Source organism: Lissotriton vulgaris, chromosome 2_1, assembly GCF_964263255.1.
Source record: "Lissotriton vulgaris chromosome 2_1, aLisVul1.2, whole genome shotgun sequence".
Classification (NCBI taxonomy): domain Eukaryota; kingdom Metazoa; phylum Chordata; class Amphibia; order Caudata; family Salamandridae; genus Lissotriton; species Lissotriton vulgaris.
The window spans coordinates 506,473,476-506,490,774 of record NC_141687.1 but is presented as its reverse complement, the minus strand read 5'-3'; the positions used below and the strand labels follow the sequence as shown (position 1 = coordinate 506,490,774).

At 40.9% G+C, this 17,299-nt stretch overlaps 1 protein-coding gene across 4 annotated transcripts in view; it reads left to right on the top strand.

Moving 5' to 3' along the window:
• The window catches only part of HECW2 (HECT, C2 and WW domain containing E3 ubiquitin protein ligase 2), a 1,269,905-nt gene that overhangs the window by 852,430 nt on the left and 400,176 nt on the right, over positions 1 to 17,299 (top strand). For all 4 annotated transcript variants that reach the window (XM_086955408.1, XM_086955407.1, XM_086955409.1 and 1 more), the window contains 2 exons: positions 6,269 to 6,369; positions 7,546 to 8,943. In XM_086955408.1, coding sequence (XP_086811534.1) covers positions 6,269 to 6,369; positions 7,546 to 8,943 — 1,499 coding nt within the window. The remainder of the gene's footprint in view (positions 1 to 6,268; positions 6,370 to 7,545; positions 8,944 to 17,299) is intronic.

The window sequence follows — 17,299 nt, the reverse complement described above, 5'->3', positions numbered from 1 at the left end:
CTGCGCTTAATAAATACTCACAAATACAAATTTTTAGATCACTTATCAAACCTACTATCCGGAAGACAATATTAATTACAAAATTCCATTTTAACGATGTCAAAGTTTTTTACAAGTTTACTTAAAAGATAAACATGTGGATGATTATAATAATTCCCCTCGTCACCAAAGAATCATCATAAAGTGCGCTGCAGAGAAAATTGGGGGAGATAAAGTGCCAAGTGTATCTGCTTTGTAATCTAAATAATTGTTCAATAGAAATTTGTCCAATAGAGAATTCATATATTGCCTCTATTTTGCCTCTGTATTTTGTATGTACAAATGTAAGTGTAAAATGTATATAATATAGTAAAGTGCATAGTGCCTCATTCTATATTTTTGCATTCACATATATGAATTTGCATACTCTAAAATTCAAAGCCCTTCTACTACCTGAATATATACATATAATACATCTAATAAACATTATATAAAATGTACTAAAACATATGTCATACAAAAATTCAGAGATAGGGAAGATATGGAATTTAAAGTGCAAAAGTTATAGCCAGATTTTTTCACAAGTAATTTTTAAGGTAGTTAGCACAAATAGAGAAATTCGGAAATCTATCAAACTTGCATATATGGATTATATATATCTGTAAAGTACACAAAGTAGTAAATGCTCCATGGCACGCCTATTCCAGCCTCCTAGTGTGCCAACATACCTCTATTCTACGAAATCCATAAATATGCATAATATTTACATTAAAATAAGTGGGGTGCTGAGGTTCTCCATGTCTCCATTCTAGGCTCCTCAACACTGAGTTAATTTAACATAATAGAACATTGAAATGTTCAGCTACAGTATTACTCTCAGTGTTAAAGTGCATAGTGCTGTTTCTATAAATTACCAGAGGAGTCGACCGGGGGTTACAAGGCTCTCTACTGTTGATTCACAAACATAAAGTGCAGCAGATGACTGTATAACAACCATGAAAGGTGACCCATGCTAGTTCCAGTAGAGTTTTCACTTTCTGAGTTCACTCTGATATTTCCCAGGTGGAGCCCAATTAGCTTGATCTTGTTGTATACAAACCACATATTCCTGTATACCCTATATGCTGAACCTAATATTGTGTTATTTCAGGATCAGGTCAAGACATTTCACAATGCTTCAAAGAAGATACGAAGAGAAACAGAGTTAGGAAGACACATTAAAGAAAATATTGTGAAACCAAAAAAGGAGAATAAAGAAAGAAAAAAAGGGGAGAGAAAGAAAAGGAAAAAACGAAGGAAAACAAAACATAAAGCATTGTGATAAGATCAAGATAATATTGCAAGGTTTCAGAGAGAGGTATAGGTTTAAAGAAAGGTGTAAAGTTCTGCATCTGTATATAGACCCCACGGGATATCAGTTCCCAGATTGATAATCCACCTCGATTCGGCTCTTCTCGGGGCTTCCTCTCTATTTCCTCCCCTTATGTTTAACGGGATATGTTCAATGCCGGAGTAGAGGAAGTTGTTCTTCAACTGGCTGTCGTGATCTTTCCAGATATGTTTTGCCATTGTCTATGTAAAGTCTTTATTGGTAATGGCCCTTGTGTGTTGTAAAATACATAACTTCAGTTTGTTCACAGTGCTACCCACGTATTGTTTTCCACAGCCACAAGGTAGGACATAAACTACATGGGTGTTCTCACATGTTATCTGTCCTTTGATGGTTTTGGTCCTGCCTTGTATATTTGTTATTTAATTTCTATTGTGGCCATAGCGGCATGCTTTACATTTAGAGCACTTGAAGAAGCCATTACACGACATCCAGTTAACGCTTCTGTTGATTTTTGTTGGTGAAATAACTTTGGGTAAGACGATCTCCCAGGGATTGTACTTTTCTATATGTGATGTTCAAAATGATCCGTTATCAGATGTTTGAGTTCCTGATCCTGTTTGAGAACATTTTCTTGATTACCCACAGCTTGTTTTACGGTTTTATTGGATCTGTTCAAATCTGTGATGAGCCTAACAACTTCTTGATCCTGTCCAGGTGGTATTTGCATTTTCTTGGGCATCATTAGATTTTCCCTCTTCTGTGTCTTAGCTCTTGTTCATTCTTCCTCCAGGACAGTTATTGGATATCCTTGTTTCTTGAACCTATTGAACATCCCACTGATCTGTGCCTCGTATTCATTGTCTTCAGAGCAGTTTCTACGGGCTCTTAAAAATTCTCCGTAGGGAATGCTCCATTTGAGAGCTTTGGGATGTGCGCTTTTTGCTGACAGAATGCTGTTACATGCAGTGATTTTACGATATAGAGTGGTGCACATTTTTCCATTTTAAATGTAGATCCGGATATCTAGGCTAGGTAGTTGATTGAATTATTGCTGTATGTAGGGGTGAATCGTAAGTTAATCAAATTATTGTTCAATGATGATAAAAATTCTTTGAGTTCGTCTTCCTCTCCTTCCCATATAAGGAAGAGGTCATCTATATAACGGACCCATAAAATCACTTTTTCCAAATTTGCTCTGCTGTCCTCTGACCATATGCATTTTGCCTCCCAGAAGCCCATTGTGAGGTTTGCGTATTTTGGAGCAAAAGATGTGCCCATGGCAGTTCCTTGCCATTGTTTATAGAATTTGTTATCAAAGATAAAAACATTATGGTTCAGACAAAAGTACATCATCTCTAACAGCATTTCTGTGTGGCTAAGGAAGTTCAGTGTGCGTGATCTCATAAAATGTTTGCATGCTCTCAGACCGTCGTCGTGAACAATTGTTGTATAGAGTGAAACCACATCAACTGTGGCTATGATGTACCCAGGTTTCTAAGGGATGCCATTGATTCGATTGAAGAAATCCGAAGAGTCCCGTATATAAGATGGTAGATCAGCAAAGTACGGGAACAAGAAAATGTCTACAAACCTAGAAGTGTTCTCAAGAAGGGAGCAATGGGGCGACCTGGGGGATTCTCTACACTTTTTTGCACCTTTGGTAATGCATACAAAGTTTGAACTATCCGATGCAGGACTTTCAGGTATTGCAATTCGTCGTCGTCTAGCAAAGCCGTGGCCATGCCATAATTGTAGTTGTAGTTTTGTATGAATGGTTGACATGATTTGATTTGTAGGATTATTTTTTAACCTTTCATAACTCACGGAATCTCCTGATTGTCTCCTCATTTCTTGATGATATTTAGTGCGATCCATCACAACAATATTTTCACCTTTGTCAGATGGCTTAATAATAATACCATCGTCATTGCTCAGGTCTGTGAGTGACCACCTATAGTCTGTTTTCATATTGGAAAAGGAGAAAAAATAATATGAGTGAGGAATGTAATCAGGAATAAGAAGGATGCGAGGTAATGCTTGGGAGCAATGGAATAAGAAGGATGAAAGGAAAAGTTGTTGAGGAATGGAACCAGGAAGAAGGGTGAGAGGTAATGATAGTGAGGAGTGGAACAATAGGAGGGGTGAGAGAGAAATATGGTGAAGACTGGTACCAGGAAGAAGGACAAGATGTAATGATTGTGAGGACTGAAACAATGAAGAAGGATGAGTAGTAATGTTGGTGAGGACTGGATAAAAAGGGCAAGAGGTATTGCTGGTGAGGACTGAAGGGGGCTTGATAGCTGGTGATATACTGAATTCTCTTGCAAGAATTGAGAGACCCACTTGGTTTTGGAAAAAGCTCCCTGCTTTAACTTAGGGGAGGGTAACCATATCAAAAATAATTATCCTCCCCGAAACTGCTTGATTATATTGCAACAATACCAGTGAAGTTACTTGTGAGTCTTTCCGGGAGCACAAAATTGTTCTAGTTGATGTGATATGGGGAATAGGAGGGACGGTCGCTGTCATAAATGTGCCTTCAAAACGTTGCAGCTACCAACTATGGAGGTAGGACTTGGAGCAATATTACTACCTAGTAGCACAGTCACAGTGGGTGGCCAAAAGGCTGTCAGTTGTAGCAGGAAAAGATGTAAGATTTGGAGTGTCTGGATGGGAAGGGCAAGATCTTTTTTTTTTCCAAACGTTAAATATACAAGTTTGAAACTGGCTGTCAGGTATGAGGCATGACTAGAATATTATTACACACTCACACTGCCTCTGTGGTCACTGCTGGATTTTCATAAACGGGTCCCTTAGATACATGTGTGCAACTGGGAGGCTGTGAGGGTAAAGCCATTTGTGCACTTGATTGAAGGCGTTAGATTCTGCATGTTTGAGGACCTCAGGTAATCGCATTTAATACACATGGGTCAATTTCTGTCTTTTAGTACTGTGTTTGCCACGATGTGGAGAGTATAGAGCTCAAACCAGAACTCTGACTGGGCATTGGTGGATATGGCTAAGATTCAGCTGACAGTGCAAAGAGGCTTGTGGACAGAAATCTTGAATAGGGCCATCTGTAATAGTGACTGGTGGAAAATTGTGCCATACCATCACGGTGGCCCAAAATGCAAGGTTCATAATTCAGCAATTCAATATATAAAATTGTACATACCTGATGCCTAGCAGACTACATAAAATATTTCCTAAAGATTCTGGCAAGTGTCTTGTGGAAGTGCTGACCTTTTGACTATGGTCTGTGCATGCACAATGCCGACTCCATACTGGTCTGGAATAGTTAAGTGTGTGGAAGAATGTACTAGCCTTAGGCTGGAGTCAAGTCCAATGGCCTCGGTTCTGGATCGTTTTCCCAGGTCAAGACCACGTAAAATAGCATGAAAGTTTGCATATCTTGCTAAGTTGCTGGCAAAGAAGCAGGTAGCTATAAGTTGGAAAAGTGTGGGGCTCTCTTTCCTAGATGAGGGCAGCAGGGAGCTGTGAAGATGGCTGGAAGCTGAAATCACAGTACTGACAAAGCTGGCACACGAAGGGAACTTATGTCAAAGGATTAGCGAATGGGACACATTCTTGATTAAGCTACCCAACAAAAATTATGATAGATCCCCATTAAGGCCTGTGGTCAATCTTGATGTAACAGAATGGCTAGGACTTGAGCAGTGAAGAACCTAAGAGGTGAGAGGTGGGACACAGTAACCAATGACATCTGAAGTTTACTTTATATGATGACTTGACAATGATCTCTTATATGTTTGACAACTGACTGCTAAAATAACAACATGGAACCTACCTGTTAGTAATTGATGTATGATTTACTTTGAGACATGCGTATTTGTTCTCTGTAAAAACATAAAAAGGTTTAATAAAAATATATTTTAAAAAAAGCAATCAAGAAGGCCAAGTGGTAATGCTGGTGAGGTCTGGAACCAGGCAGAAGAATGAGTGATAATTACGGTGAGGACCTGACCAGGAAAGAGGACAAGAGGTAGTGAAGATGAGGTTTGGAACCAGGAAGGACAATGTTGGGATTACTTACTGAATCTGAATCTAGATCTTATAATGGTTAGATCAAACAAACTGAATAAATGATATCTCTTGTGTAATTTGTACGCTTTCTCCCTAATGTTGCTAATTGCAGGGGGTATCATTAAATGTCATGAATTTGGAAATGTGTTTGCATACTTTAGCCACCAGCAGGCAGCAGCAGCAGCAACCTAAAATGCAGAAATAACCTTGATTTATTTTGCATAAAAGATTTAATGTGTGATTTCAATTGCTTCGCACATATCTTCATGGTATTTGGAGGTTGTGTGGCAAGGTGGTTGGCAGGTTGGACTCTCCTGTGCTGTTTACACTGTTTAATTTGTACTGTGTACAAGAATACGTGCCGGGGCCCACAATTGTCTCAAAAGCCCTCCAGCGTTGCAGCCAAACTCCAGGGCTGCCAAATACCAAGGCAAATCTGGTCTTAATTTCACTTTATGCTTCTTTAATCCACCAACATATTCTACCTGCCCCTTAATCTCACTGTTGCAGGTTCTTTTCCATCAGTGCTTAGTGTTTCCTCACTTTACCTCTGTTTTTATGCCTTTATCCTCCTCCTTTTATCGTATTTTCCTTTCCTGCCTTTCTACCTTTTGTTCTCGGTCAAAATCTGATGGTTAAATATGTCACGGTCCTCAACAAAGAGTCCCGGAGCTCAAATTAAGCACTGTGTCCGCTTCTCGGCCTATCCTCTTTGCACTCAGTTTGTCGGGTTTTCTTTGATTTTCCTCCTGTGGCTTGAAGCAGGCTTTTGTCACACTGACAGCGCTTCCTGCTGTTACCTCTCCCCATGTGAAATTGTACAAGTTAAGTTAGGACTTCAGAAGAAGGTGTTTGAATATGGTCAAACAGAACGATAATATCTCTGAACTAAAAAACTTTATTTCTTTGCAGAGAGCAGGTGCTGAGCTACAATCTGGGCAGGAGACTCCCAGCTGACCACGTCAGCGGCTACCTGCAGTTCAAAGTAGAGATTACACCCTCCATCAATGAAGGTACCGAAGGTTCTTTCTGCAAAGTGACTTTTTTATGTTCACAAAAGCACCACAGTGTGTGCCACGTGCCATTCAAGAGCATGTGGACAAAGGGCGGCAAAGGCAGTATTTAGATCCAATAAATTAGGTTCTGCAAAAAAGATCAGAAATACCTACGAGATTAAAAATGTTCACCTCCTTTAATTTTGCCTGCAGCTGTGTCACCTTTGGGATAATACTTGGATCAATGTGCCTAGCCACAGGAAATTAAATGGCCAATTTAACAATTCCCTCTACGTGAACAGAAACATTTACAACTTGTTCTTTGAGTTTAGCCTTTTCGTGAATGCAATACTGCTCTTTCCGCAGTTTTTTCGAAACTAGGCAGCACAGTGTTGCCTTTGTGAACAATAACTGTAGCCAATCTTTTTAATAATTTTTGTGTTATATTTTCATACATGCCATATCAACATTTCTGAAATGATGTTTTCTTCTAGCCAGTCTCATGGTGCACTAAATTGTGTAGATTGTAGTGTGTTTCTTCTTATTTGTATGCAAATTGTATCCTTCGACTAACTTTCCGTGATCTCAGTAGTCACATAAGAGAATTCCATAGGAAGTGAATGATAAAGAAAGAGTAGTGAAAAGAGTTGTGTGGGCTGACAAAATAGCTTTTATACAAGTTTATATAACTGAAGTTACTAGCCTCACAAGTGCGCTCACAAATACAAATATGGTCCTAGGGCCTACAAGTAAGGGCAAGAATAACTAAACCTCTTGAGAAATCCTGTGAGGAGAAGGGAGCATGAAGAATATTGTTGAGCTCGGTCAAACCAGTGAACTGACGAATTAGACATTCTATAATATGATCTAGACAAGGTAGAAACGAAGGTAATAATAACTGCTGAGCTTCCCCACTACAACATCCGTAATTCCTAGTCCATTGTTTCCAAGGTCCCAGTTAGGGCACCACAGTGCTTGGTAAGGCAATTAATATTTGCCACCTGTGATGGGTTTGGAAAGGGTAATGAGTCGGTTGTTACCATTGTGGTGAAGTCGGATGCTTAGTGGGGAGACCACAAAGGCTGTCATATTATGACAGCTGTTTTTATTATCATATTTGCTATCAAGATAAAAGATTTTAATTCATAAAATTGATTTATTCACACCTTTCATTCTATGCTTTACTCAATGCAGATGCTTCTCCAGACGCGGTTGGCACTTTACTTGCAGCAAATAACATCAACGGAGACCCTGGTAGTCCTTCTGATGATGAGGAGATGCCAACGGTACACCTTGACTCCCCTCCTCTTTGTTCAAATGGCCCAATCATGGAAATGCCAACAGAAAATGGAACCCCAAAGCATTCTTCAAGGTTGAGTAGTACTGCGGAAACAGAACCGGAGGAATCTCAGCAAGCTGCTAGCACTTCAGGGTTATCTCCTACGAGAGGTCGCCAAGACTCCTTAAATGACTACTTGGATGCAATTGAAAACAGCAGCCATTCCAAAGCAAGCACAGTGGCTCCTAGTGAACGCCCACTAGGTGCTTCTCCGAAACTCAGGAGCAGTTTCCCCACTGATACAAGACTGAATGCGATGCTCCACATCGATTCTGATGAGGAGGAACATGAGTTCCGGCAAGATATGTCATTCCAGTCTCCATTAAGTGAAGAAAGTGGTCTTAGAATACTGAACGGTGCCATAGCTGGAGTAGAAGAGACCAAGATAGCACATGCCCCTCATTTGAAGAAACAGGGAAAGATTTGTTCGGAGAGTGGAGACGAAATGGAGTTGGAAATTTCTTTGCAGATCTGCAGTGCCACGGTGGCCAATTCCCAAAGTATTCAAACGAGCATGCCATCCTTGGAATTGGTTGGGGAGGAAGATGAGTGCAACCAAGAGCCTCAACATGTTGGAAAACAGTGCAACTCTGAATTGTGTGACTGTGAGGAGACGAAACACTTAACGGTGGGGGCAGTCATGGAGGCTGCAGATGCAATCAGCAGTGAAATCAGGCATGGTATGTTCGAAACCGAATCAACCGACCAAGGGTCTGAGCCTTCTCAGGTATCATCTGAGAATGGTCACAGCGATCCTGCTCGAACGGAAAGTGTCAGTGATTCCAGTACTAAGCCTGAAGGCGAAAGTGATATGGAAGGGGCAGATAGCTCATGTAATGGGAGTGTGACTACACGGGTGTCTTCGGTAGACACGCGCTTTTCTTCTTTTGAAAGTTCGCGGTTTTCTGAGACCGCAGCATTTTCTTCTCAGGATGACGAGGATGGCGCATGTGCAGCAGACATAGGCAATCTCATCGCTCTGGGTATTACAGAGGTGCAGTATTCCATGGGCACTCCGGGTTCCCTGCCTGCAGTAAATGTGATTAGTAGAAATGAGGAGGGTCAGATGGGCGAGGCAGCTGCCTTTCCTGAGGGAGATGAGGCAGAGGAAATCTGGCAGAGAAGAAATCTGCAGGCGGCAGCGGCTGCAGCGGCAGCAAGAAATCAACTGCAGGAGGGAGAAGCTGCAGCTGCACCAGCAACCTCTGGAGGAACAAACCAAGCAACATCTGAGACTGAAGGAACGAGCACAGGTAAGGACTTCTGAGCTATGCACACTATAGAAAAGAATATGTATGCCTTCAAAGTTACATTCATATTAATCCCATTCTTAAATAATGTTTGTGAAAATACAGTCTGGTTTTTGGCAGAATTTCGTAAAATGCACAATCTAATTCACAAGTGTAATATATTCTAGAAATATTTCACAGCTGTTGCAAATTCTCTGTGCAGTCGGAATTGCATGAGGAGGGGTGGTTTAGTGATCAAAAGAATGATGGATTTAACCTAGATCTCTTGACTGAGGGTAAATATTTGATTTATTCAGCATTCCGTCCATCAGTTGTTGCTGTAGCATGCATGAGGAGGAAAGCACATTCTTCTGTGTATCAGGGTGACCTTACTAAGAGTCCTGAGACCGAGGTACAGAAGTCAGCTGACAGACCTTAACTTGGCCATCCTTTTGAAAAGGTCCCTGCACAGATATATTTTAATTTAAAAGATTGTATACAGCATAGCTGTGTTTTGAAACTAGTATGGAGTCATGTCAGGCCGGCACTGCCATGATTGATGGTCAACTTCAGTGATGCAGTACTGTGGAGAATTCCCTTGTGTTCACATGCAATGAAGTATATAAGAAAAGTGATAAGTGGAATGCTTGAATTAATCCAAGCCACTGGTATTTGCTCTGGGCCACATCCCAGTCCGCTGTGTTTTTGCACAGCATGCTTTAGCAGCTGGTGTCACAGCAGAGTGGCAGTGTGGAGGGGTAGGGTAGTGGGAATCGACGCCGACGTCGAAAATACATTAAAAAAAGATTAAAAAATACCTTACCTGCCACCCGCCACTCTTCTCTGGCTCCACACAGACTCCCAGACTCCCCAACGGCCACTTCTGAGGCTACTCTTGCTATGAGAGCAGCATCAGGATTGGCCAGAGCGGCCTGGATGTACACGCCCAGAGAGACTGGGAGTCTGTGTCTGCTGTCCCCAACCCGGCAATGCAGCTCAGGTTGGACACAGCTCAGTGCGCATGTCGGTTTGGCGTCCTAAGATGGGCTGCCAAATCCATATTCGCACTGACAGCAGTGCAACTGCTACCCCTCCGTGACTGTCATCCCCATGACCCCGCCCACAAGACTTTGCACTTAGAACTTGAAAAAGAAAACGATAATAAACCTAGTTTCAACTTTTGAGGCTGCTGGCAGGGGGGGGGGGGCACAATCTTCTGCCATTGTGTAGGTGCCACTGCTGACAGCATGGCACCTAAGGTTGGATCCAACCATATGAAAATCAGTCTTAACCTTGCTGCAGTCAGAACACTCCAGCCTGATCTGCCAGGCCATATCCTCCCTTGTCCACAAGCCAGGGCAAGTTTGACATCTACATTAAAGTGGTTAGAGTGCACCAGCTGCATTCAGTTGGTATGGGTTCACTTATTGCACATCTATTGCCATAAGCCACTAAATTGGATGGTGATTGAAACATTTTGTCTCATGAAGGGAAGATGCCATGTGTCAATAATGCACCAGCTATATGAAATCCTCTTCCTTTATTAGGCATCTGGTGGGGCACGGGAAGGCGTGTGAGGTGGATGAGACCCTAACAGAGCGATGTAGCATTCTCTCGTCTCTCAAATTCATAACGCCTTGCTGTCTTTCTACATTGACAAGATGTCAAATGGTTACGCCTAAACATCTAATTTTCATAAGCCATGATCTACGTTTCTCGGGTTTTGCAACAACCTCGATAATTGGAATGCATACTAATTTGGGAGAGCCTTAGAATTTGTTTGACTTGCTTTCTTGAACAGTTTGCTAATGTATATTATTCTGCATATATTTTGAAATTGTATGAACACATTGAGAGTTTTGTGTGACAGTGTGCCGTGCCTCAGTTTCATGTTACCATATGTTCACTGGTATGTTGCATAATATTTATATTCATAATGCTGCTTCCCCCTTGTTAGCACTATTCAAGCACAATGACGGTGAATATGTACTACAGGAGAGGGAGTATCACTTTCCTATTGATACAAGATTATACAACCTCATATCTTCCAGCTAAATGCTCCAGAATTTACTGAACAGCTGGAAATGAATTAAACCATAGTAAATGCCGTTAAAGAAACATTATTACGATTTATCACATAGTGCCTTCAGTCCACATAATTACTGCAATAAAGGATGGGCAGAAACATTAATTTTCAGTGAATGATTTCACATAGCAGTTCATAAAGATTTGCTGTTGACACCAATGCTTCAGTATATAGCATTCTATTTATTCTGGAACTGACAACTATACTGTGTAATGTATGACTGCCTAGGTTCTTTTTTAATCCTTCAAACACTCCTGATTAGATTTTAAGCAGTATTACATTTTTGGGTTAGATTCATCTGTCATTATAAACCAATCAGACCCGTCAACTTTACAGGCTCTAATGAAGGCTGAATACCCCATCTAGTTTATGGACATTTTATTTTGTGCAGCACAAGTGCACATATAATAGGGTCCACTGGAGGACGAATACACTTGCAGTCAAGCCTAAAAATGTATGTTGCTATAACCATTTTGTGTGTAAAATGCATACTGTGCAATAAAATAGTTCCAGCAGTAAATTGTGTCTCACAGTTATCGGCCAATATGCCTATTTCTCAAATATTTCAGTTTGCTGGTCTGTGTAAGACAGAGATATGTTCCATGATTACATCACAGGTTCATCTATGCCCTAGCTACTCTTAGAAGGTTCCAAAATGGAAGCCCCTCAACATTCAGATGCTCATATAACACACCCCAGTCATGTCTACACAGAACACACCCCCCGTCATGTCTACACATAAGACAAAGCATTAGATATCCGATCTGGAAGACACATCCAGAGCAAAGTTAAACAAGAACTCAGACCACTGTGAATTAATTTCACTCCACTAAGCAGGTTACAAATTCTGACTGTGTGTCCTCCATCTTGTTGCATGTAGTGTGCCTTAAACTGGTTGGAAGGTGTTGGGGGTCTCTCACCACGAAAACAGTTTCCCTGTCATCCACTAGACATGCTGCAACACACACGTAAAGACCCTAATAGGACCAACTTAATAAAACATCTCTTTCGATAGAAGACATTTTGTTACAAAACTTAGCCATTGCCATCCTGGTCAGGTTCTCCAACTAATGAGTTCTAGTGATGCCAACAACAAGCCAGAGTAATCAAGATAGCTCAAATGTAACTGTAAAGTGGACGGTCTGGAGTCAAGAGTAAGCGCAGAGTAAAGACTAACATCAATGAGTTCATTGGTGGCACATTTAAGCGAGGATAAGACAGGTTTAAAGTCAGGATGTCGAGAGCTAGTAAAGGATTTTGATTCTCAGTTGGAAATTGTGCACATGGAGCTAAGTGCAGTATTAGCATATATAAGTACAGCCTGGGAGGATTAAGGGCTCCCTGGGCCACTGGGTGTAAAGCCTTCTGAGAATGTTTTTTAGTACTAAGCATAGTTAAAAGCTTTTAAAATTGCTTGGATACTGAGGTAGTCTTAGCCATTGGTGAAGGCACGGGTGTCATTTGATCGAAAATGAAGCACATAAAATCCACAGCAATGTAACATCTCAAAACATGATATTCAAATATATTTTTTTTACATTTTGGGCGTGAGAGAGATTTTACGAGTGGTTAACCCGCCTTTCTTTTTTTTTCAGGCTTTCATCTTGTGACTTCCTCGCTCCCTCCTACCAAACACTGTTAGTTTTACCACATCACTGTTTTCACAGTCCCTTCCTTTCTCAAGTTTATCATTATGCCTCTTGTGGCACGATTGTGCCCTCTTGCCCTTTCACTTAAGAATGGAAATCATTAATTTTTTTACTTTTTTGTGCTGAAAGGCATTCAGGTTTTATCAACTCGAAAAAACGACTGTATGGCAATAGACATTACTCCTCTGTTTTCTATGACATGACTGGCTACTAAAGGCACTGGATTTTGTATAGGAAGGAATGTTTTCTGAGTGATGGAGAGCAGGGGAGTGACGCATTTGGCGTTTTTCCAACGATAACACATTTTTAAATGGGGTACTTCAATGAGATTTGAGCGCACTTAGTAATTCCTTTGAGTGAGTGGAACTCAAGAGCGTGTTAGAGTAATTGTAATGGTATTAACATAAGAGCCAGGAACTAATGTTTCCTTGTATTGTGTGCATATATATTGCATATTCAAAGAAAGGTCATGTATCCAACATGCTGTAAGCTTTGCAAAAGGAAATCTTTTCGTGCAATTGGATTATAAAAAATAATATTCTAGATCAGAAATGTCATTCTTAACTGAACAAGTGGTACTTCATCTTAGCACCGCACCATGTTTTGAAACAGCCAGTGTTTTGCAATATATACTTTTTACAAGATAAGCTAGCAATACATAATGCACATGGTTTTCTATGTATTGGCTAGGAGTGAAAACAAAGAAGTTTATCGTGGAATCAACTCTACTAGTTTCAACACGGCTCTTTGAGAATTGGATTATATGGTTAGAGTCCAAACCAACACCCACTCAAACACATCAGAAGAGCAAAGCAGAATAGAGGAAACCTGTGTGCTAGATGTGTGCCCCCCAATCCAATCTATGTGGTTTGTTCCAAATATCTATATATTTTTGGATTTATAGATGACTTAATTTAGCAATCCGCTGTCCTGGCTTCAGGAGTAGTGCCATCCGTTCCCCTCTTGCTGTGGTGCTAGCACTGACACTGAGAGGCCTCACATTATGAATGAACAACACATTGAAACTCTCTTTAGATGTACAAGTGAACCTGTCCAGCTACATAAATGGGAATTATGTGCTCGTGCAGGAGGGTAACTTTTCTCCCATGAGAAATGATGTCCATGGTTTATGCTTCCACCATGGTTTAGGCTTCCACGTTTCAATCTCACAGCTATGCCCTAGCCCGTTGCATGCAAAGAAAAGTAAAAACATGACCATAAAATATCATCTAAGTCAACACTTGAAGGAGTGAGAAGCATGCAATTAGGTTGGAACCCTCTGTCTCTCAAACCATCATGAATTACTATCAATAGAGAGGGTCACCCTTGCTTTCTAAATCCCGTTTTCATCTGCGAGATTGTTTCGTGGCCCAACATATATCACATCAAAGTGCAAGATCATCACTCAGGTAAATCAGTATAATCAAAACACCTTATAGGATATATTGTTGGGTCCTCACCGACATATTATCCACAATCTGGTGATAGTCATTGGTTTTGTGATTTTATGTAATTTGGCCTGAAAAGCAGAAAATTCAGAAATAGAAATATTCCTTTTTTTAATTTTCAAGTTAAGGAGAAATAGTGGTCATTTTTCAGCCAGGGTGAATGTGTTAAGTTATCGCTCCTTCAGGGGTTGAGAGAAACGTAGTTAAAATAGATAAATGCACATGGCCGATTGTTTGTCCCTACTAATGCTTTAAAGAAATCCGAGACAAAAACGGGATCACAACTGGCCTGGTAATGTCTACCCCTGCTATCTGGTTCTGAGTGGACCTATTTTTACCACAGTCTAGGCAACTCGTGCCACTTCTGTTAATTATGGATGCCAGCTCTATGGGTTATCTTTTTTGGAGTGACAGAGAGGAGTGGAAGTTTTTCTTTTTCTTCAGAAGCTTATGTAGTGTCATTACTAAGGGAAGGCCTGAAGGTTTTTTTTTGTTTTTACTTTTCCATTGACTAAAATTAGACATTGGGGCCTTGATATTTTATTTGATCTCGTTTTCCTCCACCATACTTTTATTCACCATTTGTTTCAATATTTGCTACACTTTTTTTTTTTTTACAATTTTATTGGTTTATGTAAACATGGTTATTGTTAGACCCAGCATTTCTGGCTGGCTAAGATGCACCAAAGCCAGACAGAATTCACCAGCTAGATAGGATGAGGATGATACACTTGGTAGCTTGGCACAGATCAGTCAGGCTTATCCTCAGGGTCAAAGTGTAAAGTATTGGCACAGAACTGCCCTTCCAACACACTGAGTACATATCAATAAGACTACACACTGTATGTTTAAAACACTGGTCTCTGTATTACACACACATTTAAATCAAAACGACATACATATTCGATATGTGCTTTACAGTTATATACAATTGTCGAACTCTTCCATTAGCAGCAGAACAGCATGAACATATTTGTACACGTGAGAGGAATTCACTTGTTCCATTATTCCTTCAGCCTCGAAAGCGATATACACCCATGTGCATAGTTTCCAGAGGTATTCACCATCCAAGCTATCCCTCCCATATTAAAACAATTGTACATATTTGCAGGCTTGTACAGAGGTATTCCACTTTCCATCTATTACATTAGCATCAAACACGACATTGCCAAATATCGCATACCCATACAACTTGTAATGGTCAAGAAATTACAGGTTTTGACCACACCTCAAGACCCAGTCCCTCAGCCACTCAAAATACAACAGCCAACGATACACGTTGCACCCGCTGGAGACACTTTGATTAGGTCATCAGCACCACCTAAAGTGGAAGGAAACAGTTACTTGGTTTCCTCCATCCAGATTAGGCCATCAAGGCACCTAGGGGCACCTTCACAAGTGCGGTAACAGTATCCCAGTGTAGGCAATAGACTGTGACACCGGAAGCTGGCACACTTCTAGGTTGGAGAAATGTTTCCTCCGAGGCAAAGTAGTGAGTCGCAGTTGCTTCAGGGAGCCAGCCGTGGGTGCACACAAGGCACAGTGAGACCCCTCGGGTCCAGTCACGATGTTACCAAGAACAGAGTACATTGGGACGTGGGTCTGGGGAGAGGAAACCAGTGATCTCGGACTGAGACGTAGACTGTAATTTCAGTCATTGTTGTCCTCCCGATCTGGAGGTTGTAGATAGACCAGGCTTCGACTCAGGTCCTGCAGACTCATCAAACGTCCCACAGACCCTCTTCAGACACAACACGCTGTAGAAGCTGAAATAGAAATAATAAGGAATAATACAATAGCACAAGTCTCTGTCAGCACAACTGTTAGCAAGATTTATTGGGGAACAACAAATAATGCAAAATTACGTGCAGCACGGAGGCAGACAATTTAAGTACTAAATGTCCAAAGATGTGACATTGGTGACAGCTTTTATAGGCCAAAACCACAAAGGATGCAGCATCATCACATACGTAGCACAAATTAAGCCCTAGTCATTTGACCAATTAGCAAGGGTCTGAAACAGTCGTATACCATGTAAGGTCCGAACCATACTGTTGCTGACCACGTGACCCAAGTGGGCAGCTTCTGGGACTTTCCACTGTAATGTAAGATATAAGTCTGGTGCTTTTCCAGTTAATAATGGCAACATAATAGAAAGGACCAGACATATTGCAAAATGTGCTATGCTGAAATGTCTGTGTCTACGTGAGCATCTTCCCTGTCATGTATTATACTTGATCAAACCTTGTGTTACAAAAGCTGTGTCTCTGAAGCAAATGGAAAAGTACAAGCATTTGTGCACGGCTTTTTTTATGTCAACTTAGCAGGGCCTAAAAGTTTACAGCATTTGGTATCATACAAGAAAGATGGCTTCTACATTGCTCCATCTGATACCAAATCACTATCTATTTCAATGTCTTTTTCAAATATTATTATCACGGCAGTCACTATTATCCCTGGGACTGGTATCAATATTGCTCCTAACACTGATGGCTATTTTCAGTCTGTTCTTCTCGAACTTGGCATTGTTCCTTTCTTTCTCTTGTTCAGTTATTATCTTTGATAAGACCAGATCCGATCTCTTCTATTGCATAAATCATGCAATCGAAAATGTCAAGTCGTATGTCTGTGATATCTTGTGCTGTTGTTTGATGTCCAAAAGTGGGGGAGGAGATGTCTTGCAAGATCAGGTCTCTTAACCCACTCAATAGCTGAGGATTTGGCACAGTTAGTTCCAGCACACTATTTAGTTTTATTCCAGGACACATTAACCTTATATGAATTATTAGTTGTGACTCTTCTACCCTCACCTGTATAGATCTAAGCCTTCCAGATCTTGTTGCTGGCATTTGTCCTAATTGTGGTCTACCTAGGTCATTGCATACCCTTAAGCAAGTGTTCAATTAAGTTCTTTGATGTTCCAAAGCCTTGTCCTTGATATCTAACTAGCGGGTGATGCACCACTATGTGCCTAATTGGAGCATCAACAGCAACTCTAACTAGCGGGCTCTGCACCTCCTAGGGGTCTATTGGTGCAGGCGCCTGTCAACCATTTAGAAGAAAACGTTGGTGCCTTGATGTGTACTGTCAGAGATTACTAGCACATGACAGTTGGCACTCCCTTGGAAGGCAGACAGATGTCTTTGCAGGAGGAGTGATACCTAGAGGCCTGGACTTATCGTGTGCAGTAGGTGACT